The 15,938-nt window shown below is 39.6% G+C and overlaps 1 protein-coding gene across 6 annotated transcripts in view; it reads left to right on the top strand.

Moving 5' to 3' along the window:
* ZNF423 (zinc finger protein 423) overlaps positions 1 to 7,683 on the top strand; it is a 314,186-nt gene extending 306,503 nt beyond the window's left edge. For all 6 annotated transcript variants that reach the window (XM_067550701.1, XM_067550661.1, XM_067550670.1 and 3 more), the window contains one exon: positions 7,051 to 7,683. In XM_067550701.1, the coding sequence (XP_067406802.1) occupies positions 7,051 to 7,080 (30 nt within the window). In that variant the 3' untranslated portion in view covers positions 7,081 to 7,683. The remainder of the gene's footprint in view (positions 1 to 7,050) is intronic.
* The last annotated feature ends 8,255 nt before the right edge of the window (positions 7,684 to 15,938 follow it).

Below are 15,938 nucleotides of genomic sequence, written 5' to 3'. Positions count from 1 at the left end.
ATGACAGACTGATATGTATAAATAAGGCTTTTGTCTTCTATTAACGTTTTATGAGTTCTGATTCCTTCCATTGACTACAGTCCGTGAGCCTGATTCTGATCTCATTTATGCCATTCATACTCCAGTGTGTAAATATGTCAACTTCAGTGGAGCTGTTCCAGATTTACACCGGTGTAAGTAAGAGCAGAATCAAGCTGCTCAGTTCTGGTTACCTAGTGTGCATAGAGATGTAAATGACAACTCAGATTGAGGGCCAGATTCACCTGGTGCAAATGAGGGATGAATTTGGCCTTGAAGGTGCATAAATCTAGCAAATAAACTTTAATTCTTATTTCTCATTGGAAATATTCAACTTTGCTTTTTAACGGGTGAAAATCCTCCAGACATATTTTCTTGAGTTCAATAATTTGTAAAGGACAGTCCCCTAACTGCATTCATTCAAGTGCAATTCAAAAGTGTGTTAACACTGAGACTGACTGACGTAAAGCAAGTTATCAGATTTCTGAGATGTGAGGGAAGCAGTAACACAGGCAGACTTTTGCCTTCACAAAGGATATTCCACTTTTCGTTTGCCTCTACCACAATTTCAAGGGATTCTTCAAATGAAATGGGAACATGTGAACCTGTCTTTCCTGACAATTTTTTTTTATTGAGTGCCATGATAACTTGGAGTTCACTTGTTAGAAGCATTTTATGTAGTAGGGAAACATCAGGGGAAAGGAAAGAAATAACACTGTATTTTCTGAAAAACTAAGATCTAACACATCAGTGTCACTGGATAAGAGTTACCTGAAACAACTGGAAGGGGAATTAACACCTGGTTTTACAGGAAACATTGGTTACCACTATCAGTTTTAATGAAGTGTATTAACTAAATTGTGTTCTGAGTATTCATTCAGCTCTGTTTATGGCATACTCTTGAGTACATTTACTGTTTGTCAGAAGTGCAAACTAGTGAACATATGAGGCTTTAAGACAGGCCATCTGTTAGTCTTAGACCCTTGGATAATTGTCAAACAGTTCTAAAAATAAGCACATACAAACTGCAAGGGGGTGCAAAGGTGATTTTTCTTTCAAGTACTATAGCACAGGGAAAGCAGTGACAAAAAAAAAAAATAATAAAGCTATTCATTCTGTGATCAGATTTCTCTCTTCTGAGTGGTTTTCTGATTTTCCTCTGTGCTCTCTCTTGCTGGTCATGACATCCCTGAGTTTGCCTCTCAAGTTTAGGATTAGTTCAGCACCAATTTAAGGCTCATTGTTTTTCCATAGGGAGCGATAATCTCCAATGGTTGAGGCAAGGGCCTTCTTGTGTCCTCTGTCTAGACTAATCTCTTTATAATGTCAAGGCACAAAGATTTTGATCTTTATTGATGGATTGCTATTAATTGAAAAAAACCCTCAAAAGGTATAAAATACAAATACATAAATAAAAATGACATTTTCTGAGTGATTTTTGGGTCATTTTGGGTTCAAACAGTACCACAATGGTTGTGATTAAAAAAATAAAAGACATTACAGATTGTATTTCCTAGATAGTTAGACATTCTGGCTTGTGTTTGTCAGGAAGCTTTTTTTTTTTTTTTTTTTAAATATTCCAATGGGAACTCTTGTGCACATTTTCATTAAGGAGCATGATTTACTGTTGACTGAACTTGAAGGTTAGGGTTTTCATGCATGTGACTCTCACTAGCAGAACTGAATGCTATTAAATAACTGATTATTTTTTGGGTGTCCTATGCAGTCATCAGCTACCTGGATGGTAGCATGAGGGGAGGGGGAATAAAGGGTGCATGGTGGAAAATGGCAGGGGGGAATCCACAAGGCTCTTACAGGGATCTGGAGGACTCTTTCTTTGTTTGGGAAGAATATGATGATTAATAGGAATTATCTTCCTAGATGTCACAAGATCATGCAGTTGTGTTCTTGCAACATCACTAGAGTCAACACTTCCAGTTTGTGTTGTTGCCTGTAACTACAGTGACTTTCATTTACCTTAGCTCAGTGCAACCTGATGTGCTGTCTGGCCAGATGATAATGTGTTCATCAGACTGAATTAGAAGAGATGTGTGGGCAATAAAATCCTTGCTATCCACTTATATTCAGAAATACCTAGACATGCTTATGGGCGTGGGTCACCCAATAGGCTCAGCTCAATAGGCTCAGCTTCATGTTGGCTATTTCTTACATTAATCTGTTATCTGCATAATTTCTATTGAAATGATTTGAGGAGAGGTTGCTGTTCATCTTTTTGGGAGTTAGATGTCCCAATCTGTGTATAAAACTGTTAGAAGGTTTCTGAATTTCAATCAAGGAGGGCATGCATTGCCAGCCTTCTTGTGCCATCCCCTGTACAACATATGGTGTTTTAGGTGTATATGCGCTAATGTATAGACAGTGTATCTGCAAAACGGCTTATACAAAATGTCTAAATATGTAACAGATGCACAGTGCTACCATAGACCGGATGTATTATGGCCTCAAACCATCATCACACCCCTCACAGTTGCATTTTATTTTTTTCACCTGCTCCTGTGTAGTACACCTGTGACTTATTGGCAGGGAATTTGCTTGCAGTGTGGGAGACTCCCAGCCTGAGTGCCAGCCTTATAGCTCTGCTTCATTGTGTGGGGTTTTTTTGTTTTTTGTTTTTCGAGTTTTTTCTCCCAGTCCTTATATGCCTTGTTAAGATTTTTTCCAGTGCTGTAAAAGTTATCCTTTTTCAACCCAGTTTCCTCTCTTGTTGATAAAGTGCTCTGAAAATGGAGATTGCATGCAAGTGCTTTGATTATAATGCACTATGTACACATAGGATAACAAAGAAATGCTCATTCAAGGTGTGCTGCAAAGGTAGCTTGAACCAACCACAAATGCAGAACTGATGTCACCAACTAACTATGCTGTGGTGAGGAATCGCTATACGCATATATGCCAGTTAATCCTTACATTAAATCATTTTATTTTTCACCCAGTTCCAGAATAAATGGGGATGCCACAGTGAGTAGAAAACTCCACATTAGCATCTAGGCACCCCTGGGACCCAGGGAGAATGCCCAGTTTTATCTGACATGGCTTCCAGAATTGGCATCAGTTAAATTGCCCAACCTTGTCATATAGTAAGGCAGTGATTTACCTTATCTTGCTAGGTTAGCTTACTGCTGCTGCAGTTTTCCACTTGTCATGATGTCTCAGAATGATGTATTCTGAGGTCTCAATAGTGCACCATGTACTAGCTAAAGAACTTAACGTGAGATGTAAAGAACAGTTTTTAATGGTTAGTTTATACATTATGCCCTGCTCCCCTAACTACCACACACACAAACGTACACATACACAAAAGGCATGGTTGGAAGATTTAGCATAAATGTCTGTGACTGCTTCAATATTTTTTGCAGGTCACCTTTAAGGTTGTTTTTTTGTTTATGTTCTTGGTAAGGAGTAACTTGCTGTGCTGAAAAAACCCTTTGAAGCAGTCCTGATTCCCATTGCAGTTCTAAACTACCCCTCCACTGGTAGGAAATGAGAATTTTCACAGTTGGTCAACAAACCGTTACTTAGCAGAAATGTATCTGTAATATTGATATATTGAGAAATATACATTAGTGTTTGCTGGCTTCAAATTTACACTTTTGTCTGCCTGGTATCGTAGTTCAGTTTTAGTACAAAGGATGCAGTGAAACAGATCTCTACTAGCTAATTTAAGGTGTGCCAAAAGTTTTTCTTACTGCCTCGTCATTTTTTCATTTATAATATGGTTAGCACATTTTCTCCAAAGGTCTGAAATAGATTTTGAAGTTAGTACTGATAAAGTTTAAATTACTTTGGTCTGAAAGTCTAGTCATCTTGGTACACTGTCTGTTGCTGCCAGTGGGCAAAATGGCTACCATTACAAGATTTGAGATCCAAGAACATGTGTGATGACTGGGTTAAAAATTTAAAAAGCTCATATTGGGGAACCAAGTTTTAAAATGCAAGGATTGAAGATGGCCAGGTTTCAGCATCAGCAAAATGCAGTGTAAATAAGCCATAAACTCTCACCTCAGAAAGGAAATGTAATTTTACTGGTGAGCGGTAGAGTGAGGGCTGAAGGTTGTAATGTTTTCATTGAATGGCTCACTTTTGTGGTCTGGAACATATTTTAACAGGTAAAAATGTATATTGAAAACATACAAGGTGGGCACATTTTCATAGGGCTTTCAAATATGCATCTGAGGTATTTGTCAGGTTAGCTGTTAGCACATACAGAAACCCAGTCAAGTACTCATAGGCATTTGTACATGCAAGTTTTACCTATTTAGCTTGTGTAGATTCCATTTTCTCGTAGACGAATGAAAGATTAGTATACACAGACAGCCATACCCATACATATTATAAATGTATTTTTGAGGCTCTTTAAAAATGTGGCCCTATATGTTAACTGTTTGTTTGGTGCTGGGACTAGTCACATGTCAGTTGCCTGCAATACCGGGGGGAGGAGAAGAGGGAACAGTGCTTTCCCAAGATTTTAAAAATAAATCAAGATTTGAATATGGAAAATGTATATCTGATCCATTTGACCGATGGCTCATACAATATGTTCAATATATGAGTCTTTCTTTGAAAATAGATGACCTCGGCTCCATACAACTACTGGCTCTGTGTATAATCTGTTTGCATCTTTGTATAGACTCTGCTCATCAAAACACTATGTTCTTTGTATTGGATGTGTGCAGAACATATTATTAACCCATGTTTGCAGAGAGAGGGTTCACGAGTGCTTCATTATCAGATTTAGAGCCACATACCATTCTTTTATTGACCTGCCTGGTGTAATCAATTCAACAGCCACACAGATTTGAAATCATGTTCTCTGACTGTAGACTGTGCACCCTGCATCTAGTGCTGATTGTGCATTATCTTTTAAATGACATTGCCTAAATAAGTATGGATCTGTCTACCATGAATAGTCTTTGCTTCGATTTGCGGATGGTAAACCTTTTGCATTTTTTTTATTGGTATTGAGGATGACCTAAAAATAGAATTACAATGAAGTGCACTAGAAATGGCCATGGTTAAAATGCTCAGGAGCATGTTTGAGCACAGAGGGATGGATATCTGTGTATTCTTCAACACTTTTTTAAAAAAAAATGTCTTTTCAATTCTCTCAATGTCAAAGCTCATTTATAAATGTTGCTGTTAACCTATACAGATACATTAGTCCTGTTACATAACTTTGTTGCTTGCTGGTCCCTTTGTGAATAACATGCAGCACTGCAAAGGTTGCTTTTCTGTATGATTGGTAATATCTCCATATTTTTAAAAGTCATAAGCAGTCAGATTTTATGCTTGGTTATGTTAAATCACGTGAAAGCACAAAATACAATTTCTTTTTACATTCCACAGATGCAAATCCATTGTACGTTAGTAAGCTTTCCATTTCTCTACACAGTAATTTTGGTTATAGATCTCAAATATTTTAGCTTAATTTGTTTTAATATTCAAGGCATGAAATAGCTATACTATGGGCTATAGTTATGCTAAGCAGGCTGTAGTTATTTTGCTATTTTATCAGTTGATTGATTAATTTCACAAAGTATCACACTATGCATGTTCAAACTATAACACTTCCCCCTTTTCCTTAATCTTTTGTCATGTTGAAAGACTGCTCGTCGTATAGAGTTCCATAAGAATTTGCCTGTCACAATATCACTAACTTTTGACATGATTTAGGAACTCAACAGCACTTCTGACACCTTGTGGTCAGTTATTGGGAGTGCACGGTTCAGAAAATAATACCAGCTTTAAATGGGGTCACTGCTACCTAGAGAGACTAGGGCTGCGGATGGAAGGTTCATTAGTTAACTATTTCCATGAGACAATTTGCATTAGACAGATGCCATTGCCATAATAAAATAGCCCTTTGTTTCTGATTGAGATGTAACACTAGATAATTTAGAAGGAACAGATGATTTATGAAAAGTTAAAATATCTTCATGTATTTGAAAGCAGAGCCATTGTAAATAAATAATTTAATTCAAAATTCAGTTAGGGTTTTAGAAACTTTTCCATTTTCTTTGGGTGACCTGCACAATTCTATTACTAGGCAGATAGAAATTAGTAAATTAAAACTAGCATGAATTGAAATATGTGAATTTTTACCGGTGGGCACTCTGGCAAAATTTGAAAACATTTACATCCCAGTCCTACAAAGGCTGCACAAGTATACATTTATTTGCACAAATTGTCCTTTTGACTTACATGAAAGTAAAGTCATGTCCGTGCATGTTTGCAGGATTGGGGCTGTAGTTTGCAAGCAAAATTTACGAGTATGTATTGCACTGAAAATACAGTTCTGAGATTGCTTCTGGATTTATTTGGCTTCTATATAAAGTGGCATGACTGGACTGTAACGTCTTCCTCCTATGCTAAAAGAGCTTTTATGATTGCAGATGGTGGTTACAGTTCTATTAAAAAAAAGGAGGACAGCTCACAAAGATGTGCAGCATATTCTATTCTGTACTGAGATTGAACTTCTGGGGGACAATTCCAGCATGTTTTTTGCAGTGTATGTTACCCCGTAGCCTGAACTGGTGATTCAGCTGTTATTGTTGAAGTACTTCCTGAATTGCAAAGTGTGTGTCACAATCTGGTATCTGTTTCTGCCAGCACTTGTACCTATCACTAGTGAGAATAAAGAGTAAAATATGTTAAGGGATCCCTCAGTGATAGATTTTTTTTAATTGTTACAGTTAAGTGAATAGCTGAAGGCAGATTTTTCTCATGACACGTTACCACTCTGTATGTATTGAAACTCTTAAAGGCTGTAGTTGGCTGATGGAAAAATATATTTTTCCTAAGTTCATGCCAGCATTAACAGATCTATCAGTACAAAGCAAATGTGTCATATTGGCAGCTGTTACTTCTGAGTACTTTTTCTTTATTGCATTTTGTTTTGTAATAATTGAGAAGCTTTTATGTAGAGCTCTGCATAAATGGTACTGAGTAGGAGGGTATGGGCATGCTTTCTATTATTCTGCCCCTCATGCATGTATCCTTTTTTCATCTTTCCAGAACCACACATTGAGCCAGCACGCACAGTGAGCCACTGGCACTACAGGACACCTCTCTGCAGAAGACTTGACGGAGGCACAGTGGGGAGGACCATTTGAACATTACATCCAATCAAAGTGTCATTTGCAACCCAGATGTAAAACTCTAATGATTTGGCCATGAGGCGCTGCTATTATAAGCAGCTGGAAATGAATATTAATGGAAGAGATTAAAAGTATTCCATGCTCAGTATTTTTTATTGTCCTGCTTCAGCTAGTGTACTTTAGAGCTTCTGCTTCTAACTGAATTTATAGTGCTAGATAAATCTGCTTTGATGCTGTTGCCCTTTGTTGCTTCTTGTATTATATGGATAGTTAAAGATTAGGTGTGATTTTTTTTAACTGCTTTTTAATTGCAATTTTAGGTAATTGTGCATTGTGATGTGATTGCTTGGCTATTGTTGGAATATTTCTTTTGAATTTTTTAATTAAAGACTAATGCTTTGATTGGATTTGCCAGTTCACCGGACAGTGATTAAAACTATGTAATGAATATAATCGGTTTCAGTGCAACTGGATGATCTGCTTTATAAATGTGACTTAATCTGATTGCAATAACTAGTACAGTTCAATAAAGGGAATACATGCGATTAGTGTTCAGAGCTTCAGTGCATCTATCAGTACATTACGTCACTGTCACCTGTACATATGTGTCAGAGGACTAAAATATAAAATAATGTGTTGCCATACACTGGCGAATGCCTGTAACCCAGGAAAGTTAAGCCTTGAGGAGTGCTCATATTTAGCTGTGTACTCTCTCCCAGGAGCATTCACAAAATTCCCTTTAAGAGAAGCAGGAGGTAAGCACCTGCATTATGATGGTACCGTTGGCACTTTAGAAATTAACTGTATAAAACCTGTGCATAGAATTGTTGCTGAAAAAAGGTGGGTTTTTTTGTTTTTTGTCACCAAGCCCTGACCCTATGAGGGGCTGGAGTATCCTCCGCTCCTACTGAAGCCAATGAAAGTTGAGGGCACTTCTCATCTTGCAGGATTGGATTCCCTCCTCCTGCTTTTTTGTTCGTTTCAATACCAAGTAATATTCAAATGCAGTAACTGCTGAACCAGTTAGGAGATGGTGCATATATCAGCCAGATGGACTTCTAGAGCCCTGATATAGGTTCTCGACTCAACCTCTGCACATCTGACCTATCAAACTGCCATATTATAATCTAATATTAATACTGCTAATTAGTGGATTCCTTTAATACCAAACTTGAGCACCATTAGTTGTCGCTGCCCTGTGTGTGAGCTGGAAGGATGTCATTAACAACTTACAGAAAGTTCTTTTCAGAGTCATATACCACCTTTCAGTGCAAAAACACTAAATACCTAAATTGGTTTATGCAGTACATTAAGATTGGGATTGGAATAGACTGTATAACAAATGCAAAGGCTGAAACTGCTTTTTAGTACACCTCCAATACTGCAGACTATATTTTGATCTTTAATTTCCTGCTGGTTTTGATTGCTCTCTGTTACATTTGGCACACCTCTCCTTCAAGGCAATGGGAGATACATACTTGTAACTGAGGACAGAACTGGGCCTCCTGGGCATGGACAGGGATTTGGGTTCATTCCTAAATTAGAAAGGACATGGGCAGATGTAAATTATGCACAGCTATTTTGAGAAATATTTCACATTTCTCAAGAGAATGAAATTAATTTCCCTGTTTGGGCAAATAAGACCATTTTTATGCTTCCAGTTATTCTGCTGACATGAAATTGGTTAATTTTCTTCTTAGTGAAAGTTGACTTTGCTGCTGACAGGTAGTTTAGGTTTAAAATTTAGTTTTATTAAAAAAATATAAAACTCAATGAGAAAACTAGTCGTAATTTTTTCTTCATATCAGTGAAAATGGGTCTCAGTATTTATTAAAATAAATTTTTTCTTGCTATGTTTGTAACCTAAGCACTGTTCTAAATATATACAGCTCCAGAAATGCAGTTGGAATTTTTAACCTGATTGTCCATTTCTATATAAGCGACTAAATCTGTTTTAGCACCAAAGAATTAAATGAAAACTGCAACAATTAATAATTCCACAAATAATGTAATAACAATAATGCATTTCTAACCACATACTGTACCCACAGCCAACCTACAGGCAAAATTTTAGTATGGGATTTTCTAACGTACCTTCAGGACTTAGACTTTCAACTGGAGTTGTGTGCCTAACTCCATTACATGCCTTTAGAAAATACCATCCTTAAATGGTATTTGTACCTTACCCACTACCACTTTAAACTAAAACTTCCTATAGTTAGGGGTTTAAACTAAGAGATCAAAAAAGCTGCCTTCAGCCTCATTACTAAATGAACTTAATTAAATAAGGGCGGCTTTGTACAGTCAAAGTTTGAGTTGGTGTAAAAGAAGCCTTTTTCAGCTAGTAACTTCATCAACCTTCCAATGGCATAAAGAATCCGGCTCCAGCTTCCAATCAGTCCCACATCCCCAAAGCACAGCTCTCTTAAGCCTTGTTTGTGCTACAAAAATTACAGGTGTGGTTGAGCTGATGCTGAACAAGGTTTAACTAAAAGTTTAGCCAAGGTCAAACTGTGCTTAAGGTCATATCAGAGAGCATGGTTCAAGATGCTCGAGGCAGTGGGATGGGAAAAATTGCTTAACTGACCACTACGTGCCCAGCCACATTATCCTGAGGAAAAGGAAACTATGAGAGACTAACTCTCTCCCAGAAGATAAGCAGTCAGAAGACCATGTGTGTGCGTGTGCTAGTTTACTTTTCCTCTTGGTTAAAAGGGCACGTAATCCCAACCCTAGGGATCAGGAAGAGACTCTGTCCCATGCAGATTGACAGGGAGGTGGGTGTAACAGCTGCTACTTCTCCTTGAAATGGAAGCTGTGCCAACTTGTTGTTCAGTGTTGTCCACCAGCCCACATGACTTCCTATACTGAATGAATCATTCTGGATGAATTGCAAGATGCTCCACCGTTGGATAGGTCACCTGAATGTGTCTGAGAGAGAGCTTGCTCAGCACATTCTTGTTGCTCTTCTCATGCCCCCAGACAGTTGTTCAAGACATAAAGCATCCATCAGGCTTATGTCATCAAAAGAGTTAGAGACCTGATGAGTGGACAATTTCCTTCTGTCATCTGAGTCTTGTGGATGGGCAGCACAAGTTAGGAAAGAAAGAGATGCCAGACTAGGCTGCACTTAGAGCTTGAGGCTGGAAAAAATTGAGTTGTTGGTCCTTTCACCAGCCTCTGCTGTGCCTTGCAATACTTCAGTAATGTTTGAACTCAGATAAGCTGAGGGCAAATGCTGACTTGTGTTTTTCTTTAAGATGCTTTCGCTCCACCACAGTGTGATCATACCTACAAATGTCTAGTGACATTTAATGTAAATTATAGTCTAGCAAGTTACTCTGTGGAATATTTGCTATAACCAGCATTCTATAAAAGAACATAATGAGAGCACACACAATGACCAGCGATATTGCCACCTCCATTTCTGTTTTGTTTATGAGCCAAAAAAGATGTAGGCAAAATGGCTGGGGCCAGTTTAATAAGTAATTAAGCATTTCAGCCATCTCTGAATATGATACTGAAATCTGCTGCTAGGAAATTAATAGAGAGGCTTCTGCTGTCATGCTTACTGTCATGATTTCTGTCTATGGGCTTGATCCTGTGAGGTTCCAAACCTCTGCATCTCCTATTGACAATAGTTCTTAGCACCTCTCCTGGTCAGACCGTTTGCTGGTATGATGCTGTTACTTCTGTTACTGCACCTGGCTCTCATCACTAGCTCTGCAGGTGCAGACAGATATGCCTCGGTTGCTGGAAAATTTAATTTCTGAGCCTTGTTCCTCTTTTGGTCTGTGGTCAAGAGGAGGTATATTGGTAATGAAAGGTATTTTGTCCCAGAAGGTCCTCTGAATCTATAACATGTCAAACTGAATGGAGATGCTCTCTGATAACTACTTGTAAAGTTTTATCTACTTGTCCATATAATAGTAACTTACTCTTCTAACTGGTGAGTGCTGATACGGATCAGGAAGATTTTGTTCAGATTCCAGTTAATGTGGAAGATGTACTGGTAAGTGGGTACTTCTTTTTACAGTCTGTAAAGATGGGGGTCATACCAGAGAATGCACTAAACACATTAGACTAACCACCCCTTCAAAGCGTCTGAGTGGTAATAGGGACACTGTATTTGGAACAACAGATACAAGTTATGAGGGTGTAAAGAAAAACGTTATCGCTCTTTTGTATATAAAAGTTGAAGTAAACATTGATACATACATTATTGTACATTTACTTCAATGAAGACAACACATTTGTAACAATTTGATATATTACCATTTATATATTGAATTATTTTTACATTTACCTTATCTGCATACCTCCATGTCATAAGAAGAGTTAAATACTCAGTGAGCTAATCATAAGTTATTAAACAATGTCACAGGACATAATTTTTACAATATTTGTACAATCACCTTTTATATATTTGTGTGTTGACTGAACACAACTGCAGATCTTTGTCTGTTGACTAATCCTTAACATCAAATATTTTATACATATTGTGGCGCGGGCAGCTAGCTTAGCCCTCTCGTGGGTACGGTGCCCTCTTCGGCCACGACCACGGTGCACCGGGGGGGGGGAACAGCGGGGGGGGCCCGGTCCCGCCCTCTGCCCCGGGCCCCGACCCAGGGACCCTGTGTGGAGTAGTCTTCAAACGTCCGTGACTTACTCCTTCCCTGGGTCGCCTCTCCTTGGCCCCACTGCTCGCCGTCTGCTTCCCGGAACTGGGTGGGGAGGGGTTCTCCCTCAGGCCTATGTCTTGGGTCCCCGGCCGCAGCCAGACAGATACCCTCCCGATCGTCTCTGGTACCTTTGGGGCCGTACTATGTGGCAGTGGTTGCTCCAAGTCCTGTAGCAGCGCAGCGCAGCTCCCTCTCCTAACTCCCTTCCAGCTGCCCCTGTCTGCCTGACAGGGAGGCTTTTAACCACTGGGGGCAAGCTCCTTGATTGGCCTCAGCTGGCTTAATTGGCCTAATTGCCCCAGAGTAGCCCCAGCTGGATCACCCAGGGAATAGGGATTTGCTCATTCTGGGGCTAATATAGACCCCCTCTACTACCCTCCTGTAGCCATCAGGTCTAACCCTGTCACAATATTAATAGCATATCTCTTCTAGCCTTAGTCCCATCTACATGGGGTCAGCTCTTTGAGTCCTTCTCCATTCCAGTCTGTCTTGAAGCAGTTCTTTGGAAACTCTATGGCTAATCAGATCCTTTTGTATTACATCCATCCACTTAGTTTTGAGTCTTCCAGCCCTTCCCTTAGCCCCACTTCTAAATTCAACACTCTGTTTCTCTATATTCTTCCAATCTTCTTTTCACATGCCCAAACCATCTAAGCCTGGATTCCCTCAGCTTTTCTGTAATGGATACTGCCTTTACACTTCCTCTAATTTGTTCGTTCCAAGCACAATCCATCCTTTTGTAACTCAAGCATCCATCTCAACATTTTCATTTCCACTGCATTAAAGATCTGCTCCTCAGCACTGCATATCTCATCATGATTCTGTCATGCCCAGTAAGGGCTCATGCCTGTATTTCTTCATTCTCAAAATACCCACTGAAGTCACTGGACATTGTGAATGCAGAATCAGACCCCAAGAGTTTTCCTCTGAATATTGTTTTTGGTTTGGTTTGGTTTAAAAAAGAGGGATGGCTTGCCACTTATTTTATCCTTCAAAGTGAAATCCCCTCCCATCCATACAGATGGCCCACACAAAATGTATGCTCCACTTAAACCCTCTGAGTATATCTCCACCTATGGCATTTAATGGATCCAGGTTCTCTCAGAGGCTATTTCCATGTTCCTTTAATTTATGTATTATTTTTCATGTAGCACCATAAGTTTGCTTGGTGCTTTAAACCATGTGTGAAAACATGGCCCTTGCACAAGGAGCTTCCAATCTAAATAGAAAAAAAAGAGGTGGGTGGAGCATCCTGGTGAGTGAGTATCTGAGTTATGATGGGATACTCTGGGAGCTAGAGCCAGCTGATGAAGGTATGCTGTTTTGTGGAGGATTTTGATATTTTGACACTTGATTTTTTTCTGATTTGAATAAAAACCAAACATTTCAAAATTCTCCATGAAAGGGAGCCCCAGTTCCTTGCCAGTCTGTATGGCATGGCTGCCCTAGAGCCAAAGTCCCTGGAAGCCCTGGGATCTCCAGCCCCAGGGCAATCTGTAGGACTAGACTGCCATAGAGCTGTGGAACCTAGTAGCCCTGGATCTCCAGCCCCAGGACAGTCCACATGGTAGGACTGTCCAAGAGCACAGACCCTGGAGGATCTGGGGTCCCTGCCCATGGCACAGTTTGCATGACGGGGCTGTCCCAGACCCACAGATCCTGGAAACCCTGAGATCCTCGACTCCAGGCTGCCCCAGAGCAGAAAACCCTAAAAGCCGAGATTCCCCAAGAACACACAAGGTGGGCTGCCATGGAGCTGGGGGGGCAAGCTAGCAAAGAACCAGACTAGGCTCCATCAGAACCCTGCCTGGTTTCCAGAGAAACAGACACAGAACTGAACTCTTTCTGCTAAATGTTTCTATTTTGACTAATTGGCAAATTGCATTTGAACATCTTTCTGACCAGCTCTACTGATAGAATTTTACATGGCCTTTACACACATATATTGGACTCCATACAGTACAAAGTATTGGAGGATCAGGCCCATTGTGTGTGTTAATTGCACATTTTTTTTTCAAATTAACTCACTATCCTCTGATGAAAGTAAAGATTTCCATGATAAATGGAATCCCTCTTTTTGACCTACCCAGGCAAGACCTATTTACGGTAGGGATTTTTGCTGCCTTATCGCTACACAGATGTAGTCCAATGTCCAGTGCAGACAAACTACACTGGTGTAATTCAACTTGGTTTCAAACAAGATAAATCAGACTGTTCCAAGCCCCATTTTACAGCTCTGCGACACATCTACTTAGGGGGTGAAATTCTGACCACATTGGAGCCAATGGGATTTTTAACCATTGACTTCAATGCAGGCAAGATTTTGCACTGCTGATTTACATCTGGGTACCTACTACACTGGTGACAAAATCCTTAATTTAGACAAGCATCCAAAGGAAAAATTAATCAAGCACTCCAAGAGTAAGATAAGATAATTGCCACATCACCTACAGGATTCTTAACAAAGTATGAATCTTCATTGCCCTATTAATGAACTGTGATTTAATCGCTTGAGAGCATCTCAGTATGGAATCAAAATGATTTTTTTTTATTATGACATTCACTACATGGACAGTTTTTATTTGATACAAATGAAAAAGGTTTTGCTGGAAATGCTTGGGAAAGCATTGCATGTGAATTTCATCTACGATTTGTTACTATGGTATCAGTTAGTAAACACAGATTAGATTAGGAAAGTCAATTTACTAATGAACTCCTTCATGTTTATTAAATCATAATTTTTTCTTAATTTTCTGGACAGAAATTTATTTTCCTTTTTGTTTTAAGGGCCTGGTCCCATGGTGGTCATATTGGCCCTGATTCAGCAAAACACTTAAGCATATGCTTAAATTTAAACACATGCTTAAATTTCATTGGCTTTCATGGGATGCAAGCATGTGCATAACTGCTTTCCTGAATCAAAGCCTGGGAGTTTTTCCATTGGCCTCAGCGGGCTTTGGTTCAGTCTCCAAATTAGGGAAAGCACATTTTTCCCTATCTGGAAATATTGTTTTAAATACTAGCCGCAAGAAAGTTTCTTGTGTACTAGTGTGACCAGCTTGTGTCTAGCGTAACAGGGCCGCTGTCCCACAGATAGCCTAAAAATGAGTGCTTCCCCCCGTACCCCTCTTTGACCCCCTGGCACTGCTGAGCATCACCTGTTTGTTCTTCCCTGGGAAAGAGACTTTCTAGTTTCCCAAGATCTACAATCAGAACCTCAGTAATAGCCAGTTATAGTTGTGTTTCAGCTAGATGCTCTTTAAAAAAAGAGAGAAAAGGTGGCAAAGTATTTACGATACTTTGTGTAGATGCCCCTTTGCTTTGCTTTGCTTTGCTTTGCTATGCTGAAGGGACCAGTTCTTTGTTCTGTTTGTACAGTGCCTAGCACAATAGGGTCCTGGTCCCTGATTAGGTCCCCATGGCACTACCATAACACAAATAATAAATAACACCAACAATAATATAGGCCATGTGTGTACATTACAAAGGCTAAAGGACAGTCATGGTAATCTTACATGTCAATGACCATATCAGCCCCACTAGCTTTGTTTCTTTCTCTCTCTCCAAGTTCATGGCATGCTGCCCGGCTGCTCGCTCTCCCTCCTTCTGTTCTGCTAACCATCTGTGTCCCCTTTCCAGGCAGCTATTCTCTGATACAGAGCAGTTCATCTGTTTGTTCTTTCCCCCAGCACCCTAATCCATCAGTCCAATAGTCTATTGTCTCCAATCCAGCGTTCCTAAAACAAGGCCAGATTTGTACCTTTCAATCACCATCCTTTTTGTGGAGCCTCCCAGTATAGAAAACCAGTAACATCACCCTACATCAGCATTGTGGAAAATGTCCTCCGACTACACATGTTCAGAAAATGAAAACACATATATGCAGGTGCTGGATAGCCACTGGCTACACCTACATTTTGCTATTTATTCATAAAGATATCTCATTCTCCGGCTCAGCCACAATATAGGGCATTACATGTGCATTTGCTAGACAGGGTAATGAAGGGCATGAGCAAACATTCAGTTTTTTCCATAACAGAAGTTTGTTGGATTGTGCTTTGAATCTTTTCCTATGGTGTAGATGTGCCAAGCTAAGAACCCATTCCTCAAAGCTCTGCTTGCT

Source organism: Emydura macquarii, unplaced genomic scaffold (assembly GCF_026122565.2).
Source record: "Emydura macquarii macquarii isolate MOO-44397 ecotype Brisbane River unplaced genomic scaffold, CSIRO-AGI_Emac_v2 contig_295, whole genome shotgun sequence".
Classification (NCBI taxonomy): Eukaryota; Metazoa; Chordata; order Testudines; family Chelidae; genus Emydura; species Emydura macquarii.
This window is presented reverse-complemented; position numbering and strand designations above follow the sequence as displayed.